Source organism: Brachionichthys hirsutus, chromosome 2, assembly GCF_040956055.1.
Source record: "Brachionichthys hirsutus isolate HB-005 chromosome 2, CSIRO-AGI_Bhir_v1, whole genome shotgun sequence".
NCBI lineage: Eukaryota > Metazoa > Chordata > Actinopteri > Lophiiformes > Brachionichthyidae > Brachionichthys > Brachionichthys hirsutus.
In genome coordinates this window covers 11,358,504-11,371,666 of record NC_090898.1, presented here as the reverse complement: position 1 = coordinate 11,371,666, position 13,163 = coordinate 11,358,504, and the positions used below count along the sequence as shown (strand labels likewise).

At 45.4% G+C, this 13,163-nt stretch overlaps 1 protein-coding gene across 1 annotated transcript; it reads right to left on the bottom strand.

Moving 5' to 3' along the window:
- Positions 1 to 7,628: 7,628 nt before the first annotated feature.
- On the bottom strand, positions 7,629 to 11,822 carry LOC137904194 (YTH domain-containing family protein 1-like). Its single transcript, XM_068748345.1, has 7 exons — positions 11,796 to 11,822; positions 11,064 to 11,088; positions 9,875 to 9,954; positions 8,656 to 9,687; positions 8,035 to 8,613; positions 7,892 to 7,936; positions 7,629 to 7,710 (listed from the first exon to the last, which is right to left on the bottom strand). The coding sequence occupies exons 1-7, from the start codon at positions 11,820 to 11,822 to the stop codon at positions 7,684 to 7,686; spliced, it is 1,815 nt and encodes a 604-aa protein (XP_068604446.1). The 3' UTR covers positions 7,629 to 7,683.
- Positions 11,823 to 13,163: the final 1,341 nt, after the last annotated feature.

Sequence of the window (13,163 nt, the reverse complement as noted above, 5' to 3'; positions counted from 1 at the left end):
GCCGCGTCACAGGCTCATAGCACGAAGCTGCCGAGCCGGCCGCGGCGCTGACCTCTCCGTCCTCCCGACGGATGGAGAAGCTGTGCGTTCAACAGCATGTCGGAAAGCGGTATGATGACTCTCCACATTTATTATTATTATTATTAATATTATTATTATTATTATTATAAGTTTAGGCTTACTAACAGAGTTATACTTTATATGTTTATGACGGATTTTGTTGCCTTGCGTGTTTACAAGTGAATAAACACGATCACGATTCCACAAATATTAAAATGTCAGACACATCCTTCAAATTATGATCGCCAAAAATGTGCTGTGTTTTTCTGATGTGACATCAGGTATACGTGATTAAATTGTTTTTGTTTTTGTTTGTTTTTTTACATTAAAAGATTATTTGCATTAACGGCGTGATGATTTCACTCAAAGGATCCAAACCTGCTTGGGACACGTCGCACTGAGCTGTATATGCGCCGGTTTTACGTTCACCCGGCAGTGGCGGCGCGTAATGGCTGGAGAGACAGCGCGGTTCTTCACCTGATTTGAACCTTTATTTTTGAATAGCGCGCCAAGCTCCACCTGCTCCAATAATGGAGTTCTGGGAGACGGCCGGGCAGAAAGTGGGCCTTAAAACGCACCAATAGATTTGCTTTGAAACGCTTCTTGGTGACAGCTCGGCGTTAAACACCAAACACGGCACGTTCGGGAATATTTTCCCAGCGCACCTCAAAAGTCCGGGGGCCGCAGCTCGTACCGTTGGGGCCGATTCTCCTCTCCCTTTTGTTGGAGCTATTGTCGGGTGGGGGGGGGGGGGGGCTGCGTGTTGGGATTGGGGGGGTGTAATGAGGGGGCTGCGACCCCCTGATGGGGGGAGCATTTGCTGCCCAAAGACCGTTAGACAGTATAGGCTGAATGAATGGGGCCTGAATATGCGCAGGGACCCCCCCCCCATTCAGCCCGAGATGTGGAGGCCGCTCGGCTCTGCAGAAGGAGAGACGTGAGAAGGGAGGAAAAAAGAAACTGCAATTCGGTTCACATTCGGGCTCTTCTCTCTGCGTCGTCGGCGCGTCCGTGGACAGATGCGGAGGATAAAGCCATGCGTGCGTTTTCCCGCACAGATAAAGGCCTGCGCCAAAATCGAAACGGAGCCACAGCCCGATGTATAGATGGAGGATACTGCAACTATACGAGAGTAAGAACAAAGGATCGTGGATTTACCCGGACAGAGGACGCGCCTCCTGTAGAGCAGGGCCGCGACGCAGGGCCGCGACGCAGGCTGCGTAAACTGTATTTTTATTTTTATTTTATTTTTTGGCAGCAGGGGAACCAGCCGACAAATAAACCGAGCAAATGCATCGCATCAGAGAAGTGACCTGCATGCGTGTAAATGTGGGAAGCTCGCTTTGACATGTAGATTTCGACGGGGGGGGGGGGGGGGTGAGACAATACAGAGGTCTGTTAAAATAGTTAATAATTGCGTTTGTCTTTGAAGAAAGAACCATTTGCGATTGCAAAGGCTCCGTTATGGTGAGGAAGGGAAGCATCCTATAAACAACTCTGGCGGTTCCTCCTCTCCATCTCTTTGTTCAGCCAACGGTGGGAGGCAGAGACCAGGAGCAAGGAGCAAGGATGAGGGAGCAAGGAGGAGGGAGGAGGAAGAAACTCCTGAAAATCCAATAGCATTTTCTTCCGGGAGAGAAATCAATATATTACTGGAGGATTTTTATTGGAACTCCGTTGCAATGAATTATGTAAACAAGCGTAGATGTTGCTCTGGATTTATCAAGGACGCTTGATGCCTGGCTGCATGCAGGACGCAGGACGCAGGCCCACGTTTGTCAATTTGTAAAAAAAAAAAAAACAATTTTGGAGGAGAAAGGAAGTAAAATCAGAGCGAGACTAGGTATCAAATTATAATTAGTTAGGGGGGGGGGGGTCTTGCCTGTATTTAAATTTAGTCATAATCTATTGGAACATAGAATCTCCTCATCACTCCTCATCCATACTTTACTCCACATTAATTTATCACATTATGGAATGTAATATATGCACCACTTCAGGACGAAATGCAACCTTGTCTTTTTACTTCACCTATTCGTGCTAAATGTTTAATGTTACACACTGCATGCACCAGCTTTTATCCCAGACCATCTGTGATCACAGGCCTTGGGCTTTACGAGAATAAACCGTTAATCTCCTGCAGATTTTTACAGGAGTTCCGTTCAGTGTATACATATACTGCATAAAAGATGCTTCACTCCAAAAGGGAAGTCATTGCGGAAAAGGTTATTCAGTATTTAGTATTCAGGTGCACGCAAACATAATGGAGCAGCCATGTTAGTTTGGCTTCTGATGCGCACCGGATACGTGGAATATTTGGTAAAAAACAAAAAAAAAAAAGCGACCCACGGGCTGCAGTTCTCATCTGTGAACCAACGCGTCCCAAACAATAGTCTGCCATGATGCGTGCATGCAGGACACTTTGCAGAATGTCAGACCGGTGGTTTCAAGGACATTTGGGGCTGATGAGGATTTGGTTTTAATGGAGGCAGGCGAGGAGGAGGAGGGGGAGGAGGGGAAGCTTGGGGCCCAGGGCCGTGACGTCATTGTGCGCCCATGTAATCCTTTTGCGCTGAAGCCCAATCAGCAGAGACTCGCATTTGTCTATAGGATGGGAAGAGAGGGGCGCTCTAATCCGGGAGGCAGTGGATCACACAAACCCGAAAGAGAGAGAGAGAGGGGGGGGTGGGGGGGCAAGCATCCAGGGATGGATTGTGCCTGAAATGGGCCAGATTAAAAAGACAGGAACCAAAAGGAAGCGGACTGACTGATTTGGTGGTGAGAGGACTTTTCGGAAGAAAAATAAGCTTTTTTTTTTTTTTTCTACCTCATTCATTAGAAAATCGGCCTCTTGACGACACGAGATTTCGGGACATGCTCCAGATCGCTGCGTGGCGCATAGACGAGAACGACGCGCCGTGTTCCAGATATACAGTAAAGCCTCGCGTAAGATAGCCCGTTTATCATCGCGCGTTTTAGCTGCGGGGCTCGATGTTGCAGAAGTCGGGGAATGCTTTCAGGCTAAACGGATAAATGCACTCTTCGCATGAGGGATGTACGATTCACCAGAAATAGCGTTGTGACGCGCAGCCGTCAGTGCGTTCCTCCGCTTCTCAACGTTGTATTTGTGTTTTGGGTCAGGCTAAGGCTGGGAATAGGACAAAGCGAGAGCCTGCATGGCTGCTGCTGTCATTGTGTGCTGCAGGTAAGATGCCATGAGATGCGTAAAGATGCTCCAGCATAGATTTAGCACGTCGCGTATGTTGCTTTCACGGAACGTGGTTGTGGACTATTTGACGAGGTCTACGGCAGAGCTTGTGGCGCAGTGATATCAATATATCTTCACGTGGACTCCGAAGAGGCGCGGGAGAAGATTGCGGCCGCGCGCATTTCTGCTAGTGTAGGCTATAAATCTGCTTTACGCGTGTGTAACTACATGCTTCAGCGCGCGTGTGTGCGTGTGCACGCGTGCGTGACTGTGTTGCAAAAAAAAAATCGGCTTTATATTTATGGATGTGAACGTGTGTGTACGCCCAAGTGCGCGCACGCAACAGGGGAGCTTCTTAAATTGCAGCGATGCGGTCTTGCGTCCTCCTTGGCGGTGGATGCTGGTTCGAACGTGGGGGGGGGGTTAAAGCCCGCTGGCTGGGCGACGTTCTAATCCACACCCACCAACAAGACCACTTCCTGAGGGTTTGTCACTCTGCGTGTTCACAGCGGACCTTGATTTAATGTCCAAACAATTAAGGCACGCGGTGAATGCCAAGAGAGGAATCTGCACAGCATCGCCATTCACACACGCACGCGCACACGCACTGATCTCCTCGTTATTGCACCAGGCCGCAGGCTTTTCGTTTACCACTCTGACCCTTAACGTTAAGAAAGAGGCCCTCACATCCGTTTATAGGGCAAAGCTGCTGCGCACGAGCGTGTGCGTGCGTACTCGTGTGCGTGCTTTTGTATGTGTGTGACTGAGCTGCTCTGACTGGGTGTGCGCAATGCGTATAGACCATAGGATGAAACGCGGTTATAGTCTCCGAACTTTTATCTCTACGTCCATGATGTTGGTTTAATTCTGTGTTTTGTCTGATTTATCCCAAAATGTTAAAAATGACGCATCGGGACTTTCGCCAAATGGTAAAAAATGGCCTATATTTAAAATATATATATATTCTATAGAATCTAGATTGACCTCAATTTACATTTTCTTTTCTCGATCTTTTTTTTTTTGGTCTCGCTAAATTGAGTTTCTTTATCTTAAAGGGTCAGGAGCGAGACGAATCAATTCAGAAATGCACTGTAATGTGAACGTAGACCAAACTTAGGCACGATAAAAAAAAAAAAAATGCCATCTGTATAGCTTCCTTGCGTCATAATCGGTCCGACATCAACTGTTGTTAACGCTAAAATGACTCTTCGGGGGCCTGTGCTGCAGCCTTTATATTTTTTCTCCGTTCCGGAGGTTGCGGTCCTGCAGGCTGCAGTTCCAGCACGAGTTGAAATCGATTTTAAATGCATTATGTCATAAGTAGGTCAACAAGTCCAGACCACCACGCGTTCTCAGTGTGGCTTTGACCTCAGGCCTGCAGCAGAAGCCAAAGAGCTGCAGCTTTCACTTGGACACCTTCACGTTCAATGGATGGAGTCGATATATGGACGGGATTCGACGCCACCTATCGGCGCCCGTCCGACAACGCACCTGTGCAGCGAGGCCCATGAAATACAAGACTGTACTGACTAAACTAAACTAAAGGTTAATCCCATACAGACCAGCCCCCTGGTGAGATTTGAATTAATTTTCTGTTCCCAATTAATAGATCAGCATCGAAATGGCAAACTTTACATGACAGGGATATCCAGGTTTGAATTTGATGTCAGTTTTTATTTAAATAACCTAAACACATCTAAGATTCTGAGATGTGAGTCAAATGTAATATTTAATGTTAGTAATCCAGCTCCAGCATTCTGGGCCCAAATGCCACATTGTTTGACTTTTTCTTTCTTGGTACATGGATACATGATTTGTGATGTGATGACAAATAAAGCCTGAGCTGCACTGAGTTTTCTGTTTTCTGCTTGTTGTGATTATTTAAGGTGGAACTGGACGGCAGCCAATGCAAATCTGCACCATGAACCGAGTGCTTGTAGCACGAAACATGTGCTACTTAATACAAATACTACAAATCATTATCGGTGACTTAAACTTTATATATGTATGTGGATTTAATTGTATTGTGGACAAGCACATGGTTAAAGACTGCAAATTAAGACTTTAAAATATCCAACGCTCTACTTGGATGCAAGTGATTTACCATTTTCCTATTTAATAGATTTCCTAAAAAAATTAATTTATTCCGGACAGCGGTTCTCCTATTCCGACCTATGGAATACCAGGAAAAGCACAGGAATAACTTACTAGTAATATTTACAGATGACAGAAAATAATAAATCCAGGTAAGCAAAAACTTTCAGAGACATTTAAGGCTGATCTTAAGTTTCTTCTCTTTTAACCGACACATGATTTACAGGATCAAGACAATATCATCTCCGAACGGGCGGTTTATTAAGGCTTGATTTCCTCTATATAGAAAAACCAAGATAGATCCTTTGAACACGTTATGCCCGCTACAATGGTCTAGAGTCTAGAACATAATCAGTGTAATATTTCGTGTCAACACTTCCTTTGCAGCTGATGCATTATAATTTCATGGCTAACCCTCTGTAGCAACAGTCATCGGACAGCTGAGCGTGCATGGAAGCCTTGTTCTGAGTTGCGACCAAGACTCAACTCTTCGGTGGCATCCTTAAGCTTCTTGCCCCCCCCCCGACTTGACTACAACGGTCGTAAAATGACTTGAAGGCAAAAAACGTGAAGGCCGTGACCATATTGCTTGGATCAAATCCAGCTATTGATTAGCGCAGGTAAGAAAGCGAGGTGCTGCGGAAGAGGGGATAATATGAGAGGTTCAAGGGATTACACTGACCAGGTTTAAAAAAAAAGAAAACACACACTGCAACTTCACAACGCCCGGAAACACGGCTGTGAAGCCTAAAGTTCGCACTCGTGCGACCTCGGCTAAGCGTGGCGCTTATGTCAGCTACAACGGGATGAATACGTGACAGAATCAAAATTAATCAATGACATTGAATGAAAATATAGGATGACATTGTTTACAGACTTTCTAACGTGCAGCTTGCCATATATGGGCATACACATCTTCTAGTGACTCTTTATTATTACCCATCTCCCCCCCCCGTTACATACCTGAAGCACTGTATCATAGTCAACGGCTTTGATCTCAAACTATTTTTTGCAACATTAACCAAAGAACACACAGAAACCACATTTCATTCTTATTTTTTTCTTACTTGATATTAAATCAGTTACATTAATTTTTTAGGTTATACATTTTTAGGCTTTCTCCATGAGTATATAGGCTCCTACGTTAAAGCTTAGCATTATGACCAACATGACAAATTTTAGCGAAAACCAAATTCAAGGGGAAACAAAAGTTTAAGACAGAACGATGGCGAATGGAGAAATGTGTGACCCCCCCCCCCCCCCGCCCCCGATTTTAAAGACAAAAATGCAACAGTGACAATTCATTTGATGTAGTAGTTACATCATTACATAACTCTTGATTATAAAACAATTTAAAATGGTGGGTGCGACAGTTCTGCAAGACTATGTTGTGTACAACAGGCAGAAAAACTCCTTCAGGACAAACACTTAAAGAACGCAAAGCAGAAGGGTGTGAAGGATGTCCAATAGTACAATTTTTTGACTTGAATGGTAAACGTTCTGGTTGCGGAGGACATGTCTGTTATTACTTTCGCAGAGGCCTTTGCATTTCCTCCTCGGAAACGTCTCGAGTCCCGTGTGACTTCACACGATCCCTGATTTCTCCAGCAGTGTTTGAACAGTTCTTTTGAGAAGTCACCAATAATTAAAAAACAAAACAAAATAAAAAACATTAAGGCTCCAGAAAACAGATTTCCGAAATGAAAATTGTCAGTAGTAAGCCAAAAAAATAGATTTTTTTTTTCCGATCTGAATGAAAAATAGATAAACCATTGAAGTTTTATCGTCCAAAGTCCTACATTGCCTCTGGGATCCTCTAACCCTGTTGGCACAGTTATAACCTCTGAAGCATGGCAATGCCGCCCCCACATGGACAAATAGGGGCATGACATATCTATTCCTGATTGTACTGAAATATAAAGTGGTTGGGTTTTTTTTTGTTCATGGTGCAGTCAAACCCTGATTCAATTGGAAATGAGGCAGTGGGGGGCAAGAAAGATAAAAACAGTCTGGTGAGAGAAAAGTGTGGGCTGGAACGGGAAGAAGAGCACCTTAAAAAAACAAAACAAAAAGAAAAAAATGAACCCAGTTTGGAGGGGGGGAGGGGGTGGCTTAGTAATACATTAAATCAGCTTGTCATCCCTGCACAAGAGGTGGGTGGGAACATGGAGCAAAAATAGCAGAAATCTTGACGATGGCAGAGATTCTCCAAGATTAAAAAAAAAAAAAAAAAATGAAGGGCTTGGTTGCATTTTCATCTTTTGTCTCTTAAATCAAAAGTCCTAGTGTAAGTGTTGATCAAGCCAAGGATAAATATCTTCCTATTGTTTATTCCTGTTTTGGCGCTCCTGTTTGGAAAAGGGAGGGGGGGAAAGATAGCATTAGAGATGCTGACATTATAATAGTTTGACAAATTCTAGTCCCTACGTAAAGAACAAACAAGAATACAATACAATAACAGAAAGAAAAAAAATCTGCTGATACTCCTGGAATAGTCAATAACACAAGGAAGACATGGCAGTTCTTTACCTGATCCAACCGAGAGCGGTTCTGTATCTGAGGAGGTTCAAAGGTCTGCCAGAGGGAGCGGGAGCAAAAACAAAGAAAGAAAGACACAAAGAATTAGTCCCCCAGACACAAAAGAGCAAGAAAACACAGATGACTAAACCCACCTTACGCACCTCCTCTTCCTCTTCCTGCCTTTTCTCGTAATGGGAGAAGTCGTCAAAGATGGAGGTGTTTTGTTTGTAGTTGATGATGATCTTGAGCACCTGCTTCGCCTTCTCCAGCGGAACTTCCTGGGTGTCGCGGGAGTTGGTCACCGGCTTGTTGTCGTTGTTCTCCAGGCGGATGTGACGCAACTGGCTGTTCGGCACGTCCTTGACAAACAACCAGTCCACGTCAAATTTCCCCTTCCATTTGTCCTGTGCCCAAACGCCGGCACTAGTGCCGTAGTCCACTGTCGAACGCATCTCTGCCACGCCGCAGAAATGACCGCTGCCATTGACACTGAACAGCAGATACACGGGGCCTTTACCATTCATGGTCCGGAAAGCCGAGTCCAGCCGCTTGTTGCCATGCTCCGTGCTACACCAGATGGAGTACTTGATGGAGCGATGGATATCGTCCTCTGCGTAGCTCTTAATGATGAAGACGCGACCGTTCTTCAGGTTCCATTCAAATTCCTTGGGGTTGTAGCTATGGGAGGCACGGAGCTTGTCCAGCACCGGGTGGGATTCCACACCAGGTCCCTGGCTGGCCAAAGTTTGGTGTCCACTGGTCCCACAACCAACCATACCCATCATACCACTAGGATCGTGGCCAGGGCCACCCTGGCCATAGCCCTGGTTACGGTTACGTGGGGCAATCCAGCGGGTCTGGGGTTGTGGGGGTTGGGTGTGGTTTTGGTAGGGCTGCGGTGGTGGCTGATGGTGCTGGTGATGGGGGGGCTGGGGTTGTAAGGCCATAGGTTGCATATGGGGCTGCATCAAAGACTGGGGAGGTGGGGGCTGCATTGGTCCATGCTGCATGGGGACTTGAGGCGCCAATCCATGATGCAGGCCAAGAGGCTGCTGCTGTTGCTGCATTGGAGCTGTGGCTACTTTAGTCACCGGGCCTTTGTCCCAAGTCCCGATGTTCATGTTGTGTTTGATGGGCGGCGGGGGAAGAGCGCACCCGGGACTCAGCATCCCTGGTTTTACCTTCGATTTCAGCTGCTGTGGTTTGGCAGGCTTGCTTGCAATGGCAGCCCAGGAGGTGGACTTCGGCGGAGGCATTCCAATAGGTGTGGCTCCGTTCCCTGCGGCTGCCACCGCAGGTCCACCAATCACAGAGCCTACAGCCTTGACACCTGATCCCTGACCGGTGACGTCCCCTCCGATCTTCAAGCCAACCATACCCTGCTCGAGGCTGTTCATACCAGGGGCCTTGTTGAGGGTGTCGCTGTGAAAGCCCGTCTGACCATCAGGTACCAGGGTACCCCCCAGGGAGCTGGGGGGATAGCTGTAGCTGCCGCCGTACGCCGAACTTTGAGTCTGCTGGGCCTGGGAGCCGCTTGTTCCCCAAGCAGAGAAGGCAGGATTTTCAGGGAAAAAGTTAAACCTGTGGGGGTAGATGCTGCTTCCCAGACCCCCCGGCTGGCCAAACACTGTATCTGGCATGAAGTGATGGTCTCCATTACTTAAGGGTCCATAGGGGGTCAGGTATGGAATAGGGGGGTCCCCACCTGTGGACCAGGGGGCTTCACTAAGAGGGTATGGAAATCCAATGGAGGGGGCGTAGTAGCTGGACAGGTAGGGGTCGGTGATGGACTGGTAGCTGTTGTTCTAAGAGGATGAAGAGTCAAATATTAGCAGGTTGCTACGGTTTGGGTAAGAACAGATCTTTAATTTTTTACAAACAAACGTCAAAGCAAACAGGAGAGATTGATTATTTTTGCGCATCAAGGCATACGTTGATAGCGATCTGCTCCGTACATAAATCCATCTGTGTTTTATTATAGACGGGGCTTACCTGAGCTGATTGGCTGGTGAGGTACGGCTCAAAGTCATTGTCATGGACAGTCTCCTTCTGATGTAAAGAACCGTTTTGCACTGCAAGAAAACTTGAATTAACGTATGGCAGAAAATTGTGTTTTCTGAAAACATCCAAATTTGCTTCAGGCATCAATCGAGGAATGAGACAGAACACGCATTTATCCTTCATTCAAAGCTGCGATAAGCTGCATGACACAGCATCCATACGAGATGTCTATCAGGAACAAAGATCTTGTCCCCGTGAGGGAGGGGGGGGGTCGCCACAAAAAATGCATCGTCCGCCTCATGTCAGTAAGAAAGAAATAAAGCTAATTCGTCTCCCATTAGCCACCTCCTCTTTTAATACGGTATATATCGTATAACCCCAACCCGTTGATGATACCACTCAACGACTGAAACCATCTTTATCTTGTTTTAATCAATCAATCAATACAACACAACACACACATCAGCAACATCGGAGTTCCTGATTTCCAGTCGCGTTAAATTTGGTTAAATTAACAGTTCATACTCGTATAAGAAGTAGTAGCAATAGTTCTAACGTGAACCCGGCCTGAAATGTTGCAGCTCGTGGTATTCAAACTGAAAAGGATGCTTTAGTAGCAAATGTATGCTTAAATCTTTGCTCCAGAGGACGACCAACACTTCATCAGCTGTTCACAAGCCGAACGCGAACACAAGCGGTCGTCATCCCACCTCTGTTTCGTGTGACCGCCGCCCGATGACGACAGCGTTCAACACATCCCATGTCTGCAAAAAGCCACCTGACATCCAACCTGGCTGTTCTCATTCGTGCCACATGGACACAAATTGGATTTGAATCCAGTCAAGGACCACATATAAAAGTGACTCGAGTCTGATTTGAAAATATCGGATTTTCATTCCCATAAACCTGAAATGTTTTGATTCGCGTTTCATTAAAAAGGTAGAAAAAATGGATTTAATTCACTTCAGCCTGGTTATGTAAAGACGGGCGTAAGCTAACTCTCGTCTTCTCAAAGCATAGGATTAGTTTTTAAATATATTAGCTTTCACTAATGCAGAGCCCAGTTTCACACACACAATTCCCCAAATATTGTGTTGAGATAAAACGGCTTGTGCGTGTAATGATTTCAATGTGGAAGAGAAATACAGAACTGATCTTGATTCAATTTTCTGAAACTCACCTTTAGATGCTTGTCCCTTTGATCTCTGCATCCACGTTGGACCATGAAAAGAAGAGAGAGAGGAAAAGAGCACGAGTTCATTCTCAGTTGATTAGAGATCGCTCACACGGAACCTTAAGGATGATAAATGATACTTCCTGCAGAGAGGCAGTGCAAAAATATTATGCTAACTGGAATGCTTCCAGTTGGCTTATTTGGCGTTACACACATGTGTTGTTGCTAATCAAAGAGACATAGGTAGCGTTGATTAACGCACAACTGAAGCATGCTGGCTAACGTAGCTGTCTTTAAATAGATTCATAAGCCCCATCGGCTCGCAAGCCCATAACCTTCACTTAACTTGATGTGCCTTAATGGAGCAGCGAATGTGTTCTGACAAGCCAAGACACCGTGAGGCGGACAGTTCAAAGCATTTCAATAAAAACACAAATAAAAGTTGCTCTTCCAACGTTAGCTTTAGGATAACACGCCAATGCATGGTTTTATTCAGTAACATATCGTCTCATTAAAAAAAAAAGACACGCTTCTGACAACGGCAGCATGCTCAAGCATATAATAAAACATGTAATACTTTAGCGGAATGTAGCTAACTTGCTAGCTACACACACACACACACCCCGGCCAACATCAGTGGCCAGCTAGCATAGCCGTGGCCCCACAGTAAATCCTACATGTTAGCAGCTAAGCTAGCTTGCAAGCTATTTACAACCGAATTACATCGGGTCTTCCTACCTGAGGGTCAATGCTTGTGGCAGACATAATTCATTAAACGCGTCCCTGGGAATCTCACAGTGGCCGGGCTTGCGACTGGATTTCAAGCCCCGTGATTTTGAAGGCAAGTTTCACAAGCTCAGTTGCAGTTAGCTACGTGGCTAGCGGTGCGGCTAGCTGTGCGGCTAGCTGTTGCAGCGCAGGGCTCAGCTGTATATTTTCCGCTGTTTGCACGAATCCCCAACTTCCACAGTTCCTAGTCAGCTGCCTCGGATACGCTGCACGAAATCAGCCAAGGTCTGTTTCAGGTTTCAAGTCAACGATATATGTTGCCGAGTCGGTGCTTTCCAATCTTGAATCCGTGTATCCTCGGCGGACTTTGTCTTTTTTTTTTTTTTATTCCAGAGAGAGAGCGCTCACTCCTCTGTTAGGTTAAAGCCCTGTGCACTTCCCCAATGGCTGCTCCATCCGGGCTTTGAGCCGACGCTGCAATTCACGCTATTTGCCGCAAGGGGGCAACAGTTCTTCTAAGTAAGAAAACTTCATTTAGACTAGAGCGTCATCTTTAATTTAAAGTTAATGTTTGATTGAAGTTTTGATATTTAAGAGATTGAACCCAATCATCAATAATCAATCTTTTTTTTCATAGCCACTGAAGCTATTTTCTGCAGTATCTTTATTTACACCACGGGGAGGGGGGGGTCATCTGATTCTGTGGTTTTCTGCAAGATCCCCTCAGATGCCCACGTGAGACACAATGGAATGCAAAACATAACGCGTGTGCAACAATGCTACAGTGCTCGCTTTGCCCTTGTGACGTCAATGAGGCAAATATAGGAAAATCATGCAAAGAAATGCAGGCGTGCTATGAAAGGGTTTCATAGTGAAAACGTGACTCTTGTGACAACGTGCGGTGTGGATTCTGTGAAAGTAAACAGCGAGATTATACTTGGAATTTTGGAATAACTGGCGTCATTGCAAATTTCAGCATACCTGTGATTGGTTTGGTTATTTAACATGAACTGATCATTGCAAAAAACATATACTGTAGTAGGTTTATTACTCACCTTCACCACCAGGAGGGAGCAATGGTACACACCTACGTTCTCAAACTTCTGTTCATCTGGTTATAGCTATTACTTTCCACATTTAAAACACGGACAGGCTAAATGCCGTGTCATAATTTAACATGGTTTGAGGTCAGTGAATGGCTGTGAACCGTGTCTTATTACCTGCAAAACATACTGGTTTTAATGGTTTCTATTTCAAATTTTAAATATCCTAAAATTCCACTTGCTCAACAACTAAGCATTAATTATAATTTCGAGGAAGCAAGTAATCAAAAAGCTTTTTGACACACATAAGAACTTCTTCAAACGGGGATGAAAT

Coding starts and splice junctions, on each gene's coding strand:
- LOC137904194 (XM_068748345.1), bottom strand. CDS start 11,822: ATGTCTGCCACAAGCATTGACCCTCAG. Junction 9,955..11,063: donor AAAGGGACAAGCATCTAAAG/GTGAGTTTCAGA, acceptor GTTTTCTTGCAG/TGCAAAACGGTTCTTTACAT. Junction 9,688..9,874: donor TCACCAGCCAATCAGCTCAG/GTAAGCCCCGTC, acceptor TCATCCTCTTAG/AACAACAGCTACCAGTCCAT.